Below are 14,996 nucleotides of genomic sequence, written 5' to 3' on the forward strand. Positions count from 1 at the left end.
CTGACACACTAAATATCGGAAAAGTATGATGCAAAAGATAAAACCGTAGTATCCAACGATTCAAGACTGTATTGTAGATTGCACTTTCTAAAGCTATGTCTACACTATCAAAATAGTTTGACAAATACAGTGTGATGTGCCCAATTATGGTTGGTAGTGATATGCCTAAATATACTGTAGTAGTTATATGACATCATCATGTCCATATATGGGCACATCACATTTTTTTTGTCGCATACAATTTGATAGTGTAGACAGAGCTTACTGACTGCACTATATGTTAATCTAATTTATCAGTCAGTATTTGATATACATTAATTTATTTGCAACACATATAGTACACACAACCCATTTCCTAAGTTTCGCTAAATCTACAGTTACTATTTTACATTTACTATAATTGACAGAAATAACTAACAATCACATAATATATTCTGTAGTATAATATCATGCATCAAATTATTATACTGTACATAAAAAAAATACTGTAAAACAAGGCCATATACATGGCTGCAGTCGCGTGCTCAAATTTGAGTTAGTGTTTACAGACCGACCGACCAACCATCCGACTAACCGACCGATATAGTGAGCTGTAGAGTCGCGTGGCACCCGACTAAAAAAACTGTACATTCAAAAAAAATATATTTATACATAATTATATTAAAGATATATTGTCCCCCTAAAAAAATATTTTTTTTAAATTTGTTTCTTGAATATGTTATTTTAATGTCACATAATAGTTATTCACTCTCACAAAAAATTGGGTCTGAAAAAAATGTATTTACCTGAGAAAAATGTAATTTAAAGCAAAAAATGGTCAAATTGTCTGGAAGACAATGAGTTTTTGGGTAATTTAACTGTTTATTTTGTCTTTTTATAGGTGAAATAATTTTTTTTCCCCCGTTTTTTTTCTTATGGAAGTGAACAACTTCATTAAAACTGCAAAATGGCCTATTCAAAGTCCGATTTTAAAAATATTTATTTTTCATGATTTTGGGGGACAATACATCTTTAACTATTCTTTATATTTATAAATATATATACATGTAGAAGATTGCCATTGTCATTCTATATCTATACAAAGGTCATTCTATTTAAACTATAATAATACACATTGAGTTGTCACTATCTTAGAAAGTATTAGTCAAGGTGTGTTCGAGTGTATAACTCATATGACGTCATACATAATATTGCTACTGGTACATAATTAACAATAATTGTTATGTGCCCATTTGAACAGAAATGTTTCGTTCGTTTTCGGGCTACAGTCATTTCATTGGTTTCTTTTTCGGTGTACAACATCCTTTAATGAGCCAGAAATCAATCGCTTCAACAAATGCCACGAGACTGGCACCAAAGAATAGCCCCAGAGCACCACCAAGATCACCTGCAAAAATAACATTAAATAATAGTTTAAAATACATAATAATACGCGGTTAATCGGTTGCAAACTTCATGTTCAACAGACTTACTTACTTGTATTTACTGTGCGTTAACAATTGTGTTTTTTAACTAAACACATATACAAATTTACCCGATTCTGAATCTGTCATTAGGTAGACTATAACTGACTATTGACAGTCATCTAGATACGGGTCTAAGTGTATTAAGTAATATACGTTTAATACATGTTATATCTGTCGCTATGTTATTGTGCGTTAACCATTTAAAAAAAACTGAATACGTATAAAAATTAACCATTTAATCTGTCATTAGGCAGACTATAACTAACTATTGACAGTCATCTAGATACGGGTCTATGTGTATCAAGTATACGTTTAAAACATGTTATCTGTCACTATGTTATTGTGCGTTAACCCATTGTGTTTTTTTACACAATACAAATTTACCCGATTGTGAATCTGTCATTAGGTATATTCTAACTGAATATTGAAAGTCATCTAGATACGAGTCTAAGTGTATTAAGTACTTGTAATACATGTTATCTTTGTCACTAAGTTCGTATGTATAATGTAAATTTGTATTTTGTACTCGTATTACTGTCAATAGTTGGTTAGAATCTACCACGTGACAGCCGCAAATCGAGTGAAATTCAATTCACCGCGGAGTTCACATAATTAACTGAATCTGCACTAAAAACACTTTATTATTTTATAGCTATAGCTCAGCATTCTTCATTTGTATTTTTATTGATGCTGGTCTATAAATTAGAAAACGATATCAATAGACTACTTACATACGATAGAGAAAAACTCGTACCCCGGTTGCTCTACTACCTCTTCGACGTTCAATGTTTCATAGTAGATGTCCACTCGAGCTAAATTATCACTATGAAATTAAATTAGTGTAGCTGTTATTCTGTTATGACATAATAATAGATAGAAGAGCTTGGTCTACCCAAGGAAATCTAATAGGACACTGAGTTCGCCTTGCCAAGATAGGAACTCGTAAAAGTCTTTGTCTTATGTCTAGCTGCGTCAAATACCAATGGTACTACTGTAGCCTACTCCTGTACATATTCTCCGCGGCACGCAGTGTATGATAAGGGGCGTGGAACTGATCGTGTCGCAGCCACAGATACACATTTTTTTATTTCAATTTATATTAATGAACCTTTAAAGTATATAACTTACGCTATGTATTCTTCGGTTAAGAACGATATATCACTGGTGGTGTAAATGCTTATGCCAAACGCGAAACAGGAATCCCAAACTAGCGGATAAGCAATCACGAATAGTTTACCCAATAATACGTCAGTGAAGAGTTCTGCGTCTTCTTCGGTCAAGTTCGCCGATGGAGTTTCCTTGGTGGCGAGTAGCATTGTTTCGTGTATAGCGTCAATCTGGTTACGAAGTCCCTTATCAGCTTCTTCTAGAACCTCTTGATAGAAATCGGAACCGACTCCAGTATGTGTCTTGTTAAACTCGTCGTCTTCACTTAAAGCCGCCGTAACATCGTAATATATATTATCTCCGAGTATGTGGACCAAATAAAATATCATATCATAGCAAAATATTGTGAATTGCCATTCAAATTGTGTAACATATTCTTGGTCCACTTCAAACACACCCTGCATGCTAAGTTCTTCGGCCGTTTCATCTACTAGGTCACCTACAGATTCAAGCAACTGTTCTGAAATGGCGTTTCGTGTTGCCTCCATGCTTCGTCTAAAAATATTAGCAAGAAGATTAAAAACTAATCGTACTAAGAACGTATTTCAGTTTGTGTTTGAAAAAAAAGTTTTGGATAATTTTGATGTTTTTTTACGTTGAATTCAAGCTCAATCTCCCTTACAATCGTAGTCATTCTGCGTTAGTGCCATTGGCATGATTTCCGGGAAATCCTATCATGAATTAACCATTTGTGATTTTACCAAACATACAAACACAAATTGGCGAAACTGAAAAACTACATATGAGTATAAATAATTGTAAATATGTTGCGATACACCACGTAAATAGGAACTGTTGAGGTTCTCCTCGACGTTTCGATCAATATGCTTTGAGAATTCTCACTCTTGAGGACGATCAAAGTATTTTGATCGAAACTTCGAAAGCCAACAGTTCTTTTCAGAACTATACGTAGTGTACCGCAAACTTTATATTAACATTTGATTTCGATATGCAAACCTTTAAACAATATAAAACACATGTTTACGTCAATCAGCTTCAATCATAAATCTATATTATAACTATATATTACTATATGGCATTAGTAATATTAGTATATTGGTATTCCATGTGTTTTTAGCAATACATGTGTATACTATACGTTTTATTTTAGAAGATGCATATGTCTTAGTATTAGTAAAAGAAGTAGTATACGGGTAGATTTTAAACAAAGATAGAGTAATACAGTGTTTCATTGTTTCAAATCTATCTCTATCTCTGTGTTAGCGGTACATTTGGCTTGTAAATAAATAAAGATACTTACTTGACTTTGAATCCTAGGCCAAGTGCGAAGTATTGGTGCTGGTTAGTCACAATAAACGTCTGCGGCACACCGCGAGAAGGAAAACGACTATACGACGGCGTTTTCAGAAAGTTTTCAACGTCACATGCCTCTTTACAGTCACAGTACTCCTCCCGATGATCAGAAAATTCGTCTGTAAATATAGATAATACGTAAATGTATAAGCTTAAGCTAAGTTAAAGGCCCGTTTACACTGGAACAATAACGAACGACGATAGATACCATAGAAAAAATATGCATTTTTTTGCAGAAAACAAAAGAAATGCAATATAATAACGTCATGATCAGTAAGAACAATAACATCGTTACAATTATACTGATTTAATTGTTATTATTGCTCATGACGTCATGACAATATGGATCTACGGTTTCAAATGCATTTGTTTTCTGTAGAAAAAGTTAGTCGTCGTTGATCGTGCGATAGTATAAACGGACATTTAACCGACTTCACATCGTATGAAATTCGAAAACGTTTTAAATACCTTAGTATTTTTAAATACTTAAAAGTCATTGTTAAAAAGTTCAAATGAAATTATTTTTAAAAAATGAATAGACCAGTAATTTAACTTGGAATGATCACCATGATCATTATCATCTGATGATCATATTATCATTTGATGATCATAATATCATTGTTATCATCATAATCACTATCATTATGTTCACTACTGATCATCACAATAACTTACTAGGACCTAATATCACGGAGGTCCTTATGTAATAAATTATCAATCCGATTCCTCCATGTCACGAGTATGCGCACTCGTTTCAACAGTTTTGAAATCGGAATAAATATTGACATAAATAATAGTAAACACCAATTACCACTTTATGACGGCTTTTAAGCTGTTTATATTGCATTTTCAGTTGATAGCTTTCTGAAATATGTCAATCAACTAATTTACTAAATAAACTTGAAAATGATTAAATAGCAAAAATCGATGACCAATGTGAAAGAAATAAATTGAATCCGAGTACTGTTTCAGTGGTGATTGTTGAATGACTATATTACACTTCAAATAGAGAAGTCAGAATATACGTTTAATAATTGCACTTTAAATGGCCTGGAATAACATCTTTCTCTCGGCCTATAATATCGACCACCATGGCTTTTGTAGTTCAACCAAGATGGTTGTTGTTCAACCAAGATGGTTGTTGTTCAACCACCATGGCTTTTGTAGTTCAACCAAGATGGTTGTTGTTCAACCACCATGGCTTTTGTAGTTCAACCAAGATGGTTGTTGTTCAACCACCATGGCTTTTGTAGTTCAACCAAGATGGTTGTTGTTCAACCAAGATGGTTTTTGTTCAACCAAGATGGTTGTTGTTCAACCACCATGGCTTTTGTAGTTCAACCAAGATGGTTGTTGTTCAATCACCATGGCTTTTGTAGTTCAACCAAGATGGTGTTTGTTCAACCAAGATGGTTGTTGTTCAATCACCATGGCTTTTGTAGTTCAACCAAGATGGTTTTTGTTCAACCAAGATGGTTGTTGTTCAATCACCATGGCTTCTGTAGTTCAACCACCATGAGTTGTGAATTAATAATTATTGACCAGTACCATCATTTTCGATAAATTTGTTTTATGATTACATCTTTTTCAGTTTTTTTGGTAATTTTGAGTTTTATTCTGTTTGTGGGCGAACTGTTCTTATGACAACAGTACGGTGGCATGATGTTATCAAAGTAATTGTCAAATCAATTGTATAAAACTCAATATTGATAATTATCACATTCGTTATGACAACAATGCAGGAGGATATTAATAAAGTCAAATTGAATGTAATTTAAAAATGCCAAAACAGTCACTCAAACTTTCAATTAAACTTGAACAGGATTGTAGAAATTACAATTCACTGTGACGTATTGATTGCGCGTCATCGAGATGAATTGTCTGAAAGATTATCACAAAAAGGTATTTTCAGACATAAGATTCTCAACGTACGTAACTAAAGTTTTTCGTAATTCTTGCGCACGCGCAGATCGATTTGTTTACAAAGTGGGCGGAGCTTGTGCGTTGAATGTTGGGAAAGAGCGTTAACGTTTACGTGCTCCTGCGAAAACTCCCTCCCAGATGTTCTACCAACGTCTTTGGGTACTTTTTTTTATCAACAGTTAACAAGTAAACATATCATTTTCAAAGTCAATACTCAAAGATAATACAGGCACCTGTAACTTTAGTCTGGGTTCCATGAGACGGCGTTTTTTCTTAATATTAGTAAAAAGATAAATGTTTTGGCACATATGGCGTTTCATACGTATACTACTTGATTTTGGATACTCCACAAAAATCGAAATAAAAACAAATAAATTTTAAAAAAGACAATGAATACATACTTGGGGCAAGTCTACTGTAACTTTTAAAAGTCTTAGAATAATATAAACAAGGGGAAACATGGCGATGATTTTTCCATAGAAATGATTACAAGAACATTCAGGGCCTTCTTACCGTATTTTGGGAGGTAGCATCCAGTTAAGTTAGCGGGCGAACAGAACACTTGATCTGCATCTAAAATAAACAATTTCAGCTGGATAACTTGTACAATATAAGTTACAATAGTTACCAGATCAAACACAGAACCCGTACTATCTATATATTTATGTTTGATATAACAAACGGTGTGCAAAATAATCTACATAGAAAACTTTAGAAATTTAAAGTGAATTAAATCTCACTTACTGCCAGGTACGTAGTAAGTCCGGCATCCGCACTTCTCCATAAAATAATCAGTTTCACATTCAAGATAACATCGAGATTGCGTGTACGAATCGTTTGTGTACTTCAGTTGCCTATGTCCGCTTTCAATACACGTTCCATGTGGTTTTGGTAACGAGGTTATCTGGGAACATTACATTGAGAAAACTTCAAATATACGCCTTTGCCAAGTTTAATCAGGGAAGTGTAAGGACGGGGAAATAAACAACATGAGTTCATGTGATTCAAGCAAGAACGTTCGATTCCAAAAGTACTCCGGCCGAAAATTCGTTACACATAGTGTGTAACGAACGTGTATAGTCTAAAGACAGGTCCTCCCCAATTATTACAGCGAATAATGTACTGAACAGAATTTGAAAATCAAAACAAATTGACAAAGTTTAATATAATGGCATATGACCATCACAAATGCACTGCGTGCATATTAAAAAATTGTACTTTGAATGTTCACTGTTTCTATTTTTAGCAGACTCGTAAACTTACCGTTTGTTTTCGTATGCCTATTGACGCGCGCATTCCAGTGGCGATATCCACGCCTGACGCCTCTAAATCCGGGATATCGTTCTGACCGTCAATTGCTATTCTGAAACCGACGTTTTCTCTCGGAGCCGATATGTACTGTATGTGCTCAACATTGAGTATCATGCTAAGTCCGCGGCGTTGTCCTGCAATACAACATTCATTGTTTAGTTTAACTGGAGACGCAACGCAAGGACGGAAGCGTAACGTAAGTGGTTTGACCAATCACATGCGACGGATTAATCGAACTGTCGCTTGTCATTGGTCAACTCGCATGAGTTGCGTCTACGTGAGAATAAGTCATAAAAGCAATGTAGTGATACTGTAGTATTAATCATACGTTTTTAATTAACAATATATTAAAGTTTTTACTACGTTTCATCTAAGTATAATGTAATGTTTCATCCGTACAATAAAATATCTACAGCTCTGTCTACACTATCAAACTTTGTGACAACAAATGTGATGTGTTCATTTATGGACATGGTGATGTCATATCACTACCGTATTTAAGCATATCACTACCATATTTTGGCAAATCAACATTTTTTTTTCAAACTAGTTTGATAGTGTAGACAGAGCTCTAAAAGCTTCTAAACTGGATCCAAAAAGTTAGAAACGTTTCGACCAAAATGATCCTTTTCTGTCATAAGGTTAATTAAATTAATTGGAAAAATAGAAGAAGAAAAAATAGAATACTATATACAAAGTTATTAAACAGTTTCATACCGTACCTGCATTTTTTATATTTGTCTTGCCAGTTGGCGGATTGAAGACATAACACGCTCCGTAATTTGTATAGGTTAGCGTAAAATTACTCGGGCCGCACTCAACACCATTGAACATACATCTGCAGTAGGTAAAACCAGTAATACTTCAATTTATATACAATAATATCGGATAATATCCCCTAAAGGTGTTGAAGACTTGTTTCAAATGTCTTAAACAAACTGTTTTTCTTTTTATAAGAATAATATTCTTTAAAAAAAAAAGAGTTTTACATACGGATATGAAGATTTGTAGATTCTAAAATAGTTAAGCAAGATTATTATCACTCACATTACTACCTTATAGGCCTACCCGTACACACATCGACAAAAAGTAGCAATGTAACAAACACATCGTCAACATGTAGTTTTACGTGTGAATCTGAGTCTATGCTGTAGGCGGTGATTTCTTTTAATAATATTAAACCAAATCGCCGTCTACAGCCTAGACTCAGATTCACACGTAAAACTACATGTTTATTTTCTATTAAGACGTCACCTGATTACCATTAATATCAGAATTGAGCGAGTCAAATTTACAATAACAATATCGGCAATGCTTTTATATGACCTTACAGGTATCTTCTTTTTATCACTTACCTTCTGCTCCAGTTATTTCCTCCTTTGATATGCTTTAAGCCATGGAATGACGTCTCGTCACTGAAGACATCAAATCTTCCTTTCACCTCCTCCTCCTCATCGTCCTTTATGCGTCTTTTAATCGGCATATTTACCGTGCTTTGTGGAGCCAAGTTCTTTCCTCTGTGTTCATGTGTAGCAATATCCATATCGTCTCTCCACTGTCTGTTGGTCCAATGTCTCTTTGAATGTTCACTGTTTCTATTTTTAGCAGACTCGTAAACTTACCGTTTGTTTTCGTATGCCTATTGACGCGCGCATTCCAGTGGCGATATCCACGCCTGACGCCTCTAAATCCGGGATATCGTTCTGACCGTCAATTGCTATTCTGAAACCGACGTTTTCTCTCGGAGCCGATATGTACTGTATGTGCTCAACATTGAGTATCATGCTAAGTCCGCGGCGTTGTCCTGCAATACAACATTCATTGTTTAGTTTAACTGGAGACGCAACGCAAGGACGGAAGCGTAACGTAAGTGGTTTGACCAATCACATGCGACGGATTAATCGAACTGTCGCTTGTCATTGGTCAACTCGCATGAGTTGCGTCTACGTGAGAATAAGTCATAAAAGCAATGTAGTGATACTGTAGTATTAATCATACGTTTTTAATTAACAATATATTAAAGTTTTTACTACGTTTCATCTAAGTATAATGTAATGTTTCATCCGTACAATAAAATATCTACAGCTCTGTCTACACTATCAAACTTTGTGACAACAAATGTGATGTGTTCATTTATGGACATGGTGATGTCATATCACTACCGTATTTAAGCATATCACTACCATATTTTGGCAAATCAACATTTTTTTTTCAAACTAGTTTGATAGTGTAGACAGAGCTCTAAAAGCTTCTAAACTGGATCCAAAAAGTTAGAAACGTTTCGACCAAAATGATCCTTTTCTGTCATAAGGTTAATTAAATTAATTGGAAAAATAGAAGAAGAAAAAATAGAATACTATATACAAAGTTATTAAACAGTTTCATACCGTACCTGCATTTTTTATATTTGTCTTGCCAGTTGGCGGATTGAAGACATAACACGCTCCGTAATTTGTATAGGTTAGCGTAAAATTACTCGGGCCGCACTCAACACCATTGAACATACATCTGCAGTAGGTAAAACCAGTAATACTTCAATTTATATACAATAATATCGGATAATATCCCCTAAAGGTGTTGAAGACTTGTTTCAAATGTCTTAAACAAACTGTTTTTCTTTTTATAAGAATAATATTCTTTAAAAAAAAAAGAGTTTTACATACGGATATGAAGATTTGTAGATTCTAAAATAGTTAAGCAAGATTATTATCACTCACATTACTACCTTATAGGCCTACCCGTACACACATCGACAAAAAGTAGCAATGTAACAAACACATCGTCAACATGTAGTTTTACGTGTGAATCTGAGTCTATGCTGTAGGCGGTGATTTCTTTTAATAATATTAAACCAAATCGCCGTCTACAGCCTAGACTCAGATTCACACGTAAAACTACATGTTTATTTTCTATTAAGACGTCACCTGATTACCATTAATAAAAAAGGAGAAAATTTCAAAACAATTGTGTAAAGGATACACTTACACTTGCAGCATGTCTTCCATCCGATGAGCATTGTACTTTATAAATTGCTGTAAATTTTTATCGCCGGGGTATTTATTTGAGTCTAATACCAAATTACCGTCATCTGCCGTAGTTATACCAACGTCAGGTGTCAGACTTTGAAGATATCGAAGACCGTATATGAAAAAGTATACGAAGCCACCCATTAATGGAGTTACCTCATCAAATCTGAAATAACGTAATTCGGTTTACATTATCAACATAGATTTACATAAACTAAAGAACCCGTTACTGATACTGATACTGGTATTATTTTATTGTCCATAGTAATATAAAATGGAAATACATTTGAAACTGGTATGAAATATATGAAAAAAAGATATACTATATACAAATTCAGAAGATTACAACAAAATACACAAAAATACATTAAAAGCTAGGTTATATATAATACATACAGATTAAAAGTTACGTATACAGTATACTAGTCAAAGTCAAGTCAAAAGTAACATTTATTTCTCTATAAATTACAATAATTTTAAACTAAGAGTGGTGAAATCCAAAAAAAAGCAACGCTTCTGAGAGGCAGCCCAGTCAGATAAGTCACATTTGGTTTTTTTTCACATAATTTACAAAATGCAAGCTTAAACACAGATTCGTACAAAGCCCCATACTTGTCTCTAGATAGGAACCTAATGACAGAGATATCGTCTATTAAAAGTATTTAATACAGTTAGAAGGTATCTGGCAGACTGACAGCAGTCTTCCGCAGAGAGTCTAGTGACAGCCACAAAATCGGGTGCTGTAACAGTATTCAAACCTTTCTTATAATTATATTTAGTACCGATCTTAAAGCATTTTTTTTACCACTGTTTGAATTTATTAGGGCGAATCGAATAAGTTGGCTAATGCGCAGGCGTAATTATGCTTAATCAATCAGAACTCGGGGATGTTTGATTCGCACGAATATATAAGTGGGAAAACAGGCTTAATCGATCTATTTCTTTGATGTAGGATTCTACACATTATTCCCCACTACCTTTTGTACACCAGTAGCAAAAAAATCAAATTTATTCTGTCTGTTGCCAAGGAAAATCTTCACCATACTTAACCGATCATCAAAAGTGGGTTAATTATGTTGCTTAGGTTCTACTAAGGTAATGTAATTCTAATGTAATTAATTTTGTAAAAGATCTGAATATCCAGTGTAATCTCCCTGAAATATCTAGGTAATACAAAAACAATAGGCCTATGACACTAAAACCTCGTTTGTAGCACTATCATACTAATTATTTAAAAACTCAGATAACGACATACATTTTTGCAATTAAGATTAGCAATAAGTAGTAAGAACACTGATTGCTTACCGTACTGTAGGCCTAGCCTAACTATCACGAATTCGTGGAAGAACACACCTTTTTTGGTGAATGAGTTTTTAAATATTTTGTATTTGTTTTTTATAATTTGGTCTAGAGACAATGCAGTTTATTTTCTGTTATAACCATGTACTTTGCGAGAATCGGCTGAAACTTCTATCCGAATCGACGCTCTGGTATGAAAGAAGGATAATTTGAATTGAAAACCATCATTGACGTCGGCATCAACTATTACATTATCAATAAACCCGTACTATTCTTAAGCTCTGTCTACTATAAAACTTTATTTGATAAAAAGTATGATGTCCTATATAGACATGATGATGTCATATCACTATCATATTTGGGTATATCACTGCCATATTTGAGCACATCACACTCTTTGTTGTCAAACTAGTTTAATAGTGTAAACAGGATCGATCAGAATACTTACTTGAACATATTGATATTGCACACGGTAACTTTAGGAAACGGTACTGATGATTTGGTAACATAATCCAAGTTGGTGTTTTTCGGATAATCAAAGTACTTGCTTACTGACCGTTGTATTTGATATGTGAGACCAATCAAAGCCAATATGAGAATTATCAACCAAGATATTCTGAAAAAAGGGGGAATTGAAAGTATACTTTGACACATGCGAGCCCGATAATACAAACACAAAAAAGAGATATTGGTTATAATGGATTTTAATATGAATGGCAAGTCTTCGTTGCAACACATGCTCGTAAAAGGAGAACATAAACAAATAGAACATTGGTATGCTCTCTGAAAAGGGCCAACAAAGGCAACGAAGGAGATGTGATATAGCAGAAACTTAGGCCTACTGATTCACTGACGTATAAAGATGTATTGTCCGCTTTCAAAATTAATGAAGATAAGAAAAAAGCAAACCATTTTGTATAGTTTTCAAATCAGAATTGAGCGAGTCAAATTTACAATAACAATATCGGCAATGCTTTTATATGACCTTACAGGTATCTTCTTTTTATCACTTACCTTCTGCTCCAGTTATTTCCTCCTTTGATATGCTTTAAGCCATGGAATGACGTCTCGTCACTGAAGACATCAAATCTTCCTTTCACCTCCTCCTCCTCATCGTCCTTTATGCGTCTTTTAATCGGCATATTTACCGTGCTTTGTGGAGCCAAGTTCTTTCCTCTGTGTTCATGTGTAGCAATATCCATATCGTCTCTCCACTGTCTGTTGGTCCAATGTCTCTCACCACCGTACGGGGCTGCATCGATATAACCGGGAATATCGCAATTACTATAAAATATCTCGTTGTTTCTTCTGACAAACAACGGATCATCTACAAAATGCTTTGAATCTTTAATTCCACCTTGATGATACATTGTGACGTTGTATAGTGGAATTGTTTTAAAGTACAACAGGTAGTCAAGTTGATCCTCCTTCTCTGTTCTGATTATATAATTACGCGTGACGATGTTCGTTCACAGACATTTCATATTCGTAAGTGGTCACGTGTTCTGAAACACGTTAAATCAAAGTCTTATACCAGTAAGATTGATTATTCAAATCGGTGATCACAATGGTTTAACGGTTCATTTAAATATCAGTAAGAGTGATTATCCAATTCATTTATTATATTCACAGTGGTTGAGCGGTTCAATTGATTGTGTATGTATGTTTTATTATGATTATGTTGTTATAACAAATCCATGAAAACGTTTATAATTCCAATTAAAATCAGTATGTGAATAAATATAGAATACAGAATCTGTATCGGTACAATAGGAAGGTGCCTGACTGTAATTACATATCTGTGGACCCGGTTCGTCCCGTTTGATTCTGAACGTTTAGGTGGGTAGTGAGCTGTCAAGAGCTCATTAGTAGGGTGACCAGTTCCTTTCCACGCCACCGCTTTACACTTTTCAACCAGAGTACTCATTTTACACATTTAAGTGGAAAAGCAGTGGTTATTATCACGATTTGAAACGTGTTCTTTCTTAGGGATAGCAAGCTAGGCTACCGCATCTTGCTTCACCTTTAGTTTGTTTTTTTAGGTTATTTATTTTACTTTCAATTATTACATTAGCTTAATTTCTGAAAAATTGTAAAACAGTTAAGATAAGGACCATTAAATCCCATGTTTCCATGAAATTAAGACATAGGGTTTTTTTATCACATTATCGACATATATAATTATTATTCACATTGAATTCATGCAAGGAGCCTGCTATAATCTATATTACTCACAGAGAAAACATAAAATACGGATATTGTGTTATTTGTATAGTAAAACAAAACCTTATAGATCTAATAAAAAATTAGGTCAATCGATATGTCACCGAAGTGTGAGAAGTGATTACATTTAATAATGAAATAATATTAAAATTGAGATCAAACGATAACGTTCAACGGTTTGCAAACAATGTGAAGTGACGAAAATATCGATTACTATCACATAATTTCAATTCCTTAAAGAATACCGCTTTTCTTTTGGTATTATTAAAAAATCCACCTCTAAACGATGACTAATGGACTATGTGATCATATTATTATGTTTATCTAACAAAAACACCCACAATGCCATGGAAACGATTGAACTTCTTTATCAACGAATATCGATTTGCAGCACTTTTCTTTGGTATTGTCAAAAACACCCTCTAAATGTAGAATGACTATATGCGGTGGTGTAATCATAGACTAATTCATTTCCATCACACATAATGTTATGCAAACGATAAAACCATCGATATAAATAATAGATCACCATTAAACTCACAAAATATATTGAATATCGATTTCCATTAACACCCAATACTCCAAATTCAGTTAACGTAATATGCACTGTTATTTCAATACATCAGCCTTTAGAGCATCTTTTTAGAATTGTACATTAGAGTATGACTCTGATAGTTTCAAATAACTTTACTCTTTTTACCCAGTCAGCCTCTGGTTACTGGTTTCTATATCGCAATTGATGGGCGTGGATCTGAAGCCATACATTAGAATCACTTAAGCGTGGTTCCCACTAGCGACGCAACGTAACGCAAACGACGCAACGTAAGAAAATGCCCTTCCAATAATTGTGTTTGCCCCCGCCTGCGTGAAATCAAACCTGCGATGTTTGCATCACTGCTGCGTCGTCGGTTCCACTTGTGATTACGCAATACAGTACTTTGCGTCAATACGTCGTTTCGTTGCGTCCTAGTGGGAACCACGCTTTAACTTGTTTATGTGCTACTTCTTGTACAGTATATTATTATTATTATTGAAATTCGTTTTGACCAAATAAATACATTCACCCAATGAGGATGAAATGATTAATATTAATAAACGGCTAATGGAAATTGTAATAATTTAATGATTATTTTTACAATAAAAATGGAATAAAGTTAGAATTTAGAAAAAAAAGTTCTTAATTCATACACTTTGGCATATTAAGTTGTTTACAAGGATTTTAAATTCAAGGTTACCTCGTTTGTTTTATTTGTATTATTACACGTCA

At 34.0% G+C, this 14,996-nt stretch overlaps 2 protein-coding genes across 2 annotated transcripts; both read right to left on the reverse strand.

Moving 5' to 3' along the window:
* Positions 1-1,258: 1,258 nt before the first annotated feature.
* LOC144853514 (uncharacterized) lies at positions 1,259-8,724 on the reverse strand. Its single transcript, XM_078711208.1, has 9 exons — positions 8,537-8,724; positions 7,904-8,019; positions 7,134-7,315; positions 6,615-6,774; positions 6,384-6,443; positions 3,895-4,066; positions 2,595-3,128; positions 2,198-2,289; positions 1,259-1,387 (listed from the first exon to the last, which is right to left on the reverse strand). Exons 1-9 carry the CDS (start codon positions 8,722-8,724, stop codon positions 1,269-1,271), a joined length of 1,623 nt encoding a protein of 540 aa, XP_078567334.1. The 3' UTR covers positions 1,259-1,268.
* A 58-nt stretch (positions 8,725-8,782) lies between these two features.
* LOC144853515 (acid-sensing ion channel 4-A-like) lies at positions 8,783-12,876 on the reverse strand. Its single transcript, XM_078711209.1, has 5 exons — positions 12,521-12,876; positions 11,955-12,122; positions 10,167-10,373; positions 9,574-9,689; positions 8,783-8,985 (listed from the first exon to the last, which is right to left on the reverse strand). The coding sequence occupies exons 1-5, from the start codon at positions 12,874-12,876 to the stop codon at positions 8,783-8,785; spliced, it is 1,050 nt and encodes a 349-aa protein (XP_078567335.1).
* Between the last annotated feature and the right edge of the window lie 2,120 nt (positions 12,877-14,996).

The sequence above is a fragment of the Antedon bifida genome, chromosome 10 (genome assembly GCF_963402885.1).
Source record: "Antedon bifida chromosome 10, ecAntBifi1.1, whole genome shotgun sequence".
NCBI classification, from domain to species: Eukaryota; Metazoa; Echinodermata; class Crinoidea; order Comatulida; family Antedonidae; genus Antedon; species Antedon bifida.

What these genes read in the sequence shown, in the direction of transcription:
- LOC144853514 (XM_078711208.1), bottom strand. Translation starts at nt 8,724, where the DNA reads ATGGATATTGCTACACATGAACACAGAGGAAAGAACTTGGCTCCACAA. An exon ending in TAGGCATACGAAAACAAACG is followed by an intron (nt 6,775 to 7,133) that starts GTAAGTTTACGA and finishes TAATGTTCCCAG; the next exon opens with ATAACCTCGTTACCAAAACC. An exon ending in GGCCTAGGATTCAAAGTCAA is followed by an intron (nt 3,129 to 3,894) that starts GTAAGTATCTTT and finishes TAATATTTTTAG; the next exon opens with ACGAAGCATGGAGGCAACAC.
- LOC144853515 (XM_078711209.1), bottom strand. Translation starts at nt 12,876, where the DNA reads ATGTATCATCAAGGTGGAATTAAAGATTCAAAGCATTTTGTAGATGAT. An exon ending in GGAAATAACTGGAGCAGAAG is followed by an intron (nt 12,123 to 12,520) that starts GTAAGTGATAAA and finishes CCCTTTTTTCAG; the next exon opens with AATATCTTGGTTGATAATTC. An exon ending in TGCAATATCAATATGTTCAA is followed by an intron (nt 10,374 to 11,954) that starts GTAAGTATTCTG and finishes ACGTTATTTCAG; the next exon opens with ATTTGATGAGGTAACTCCAT.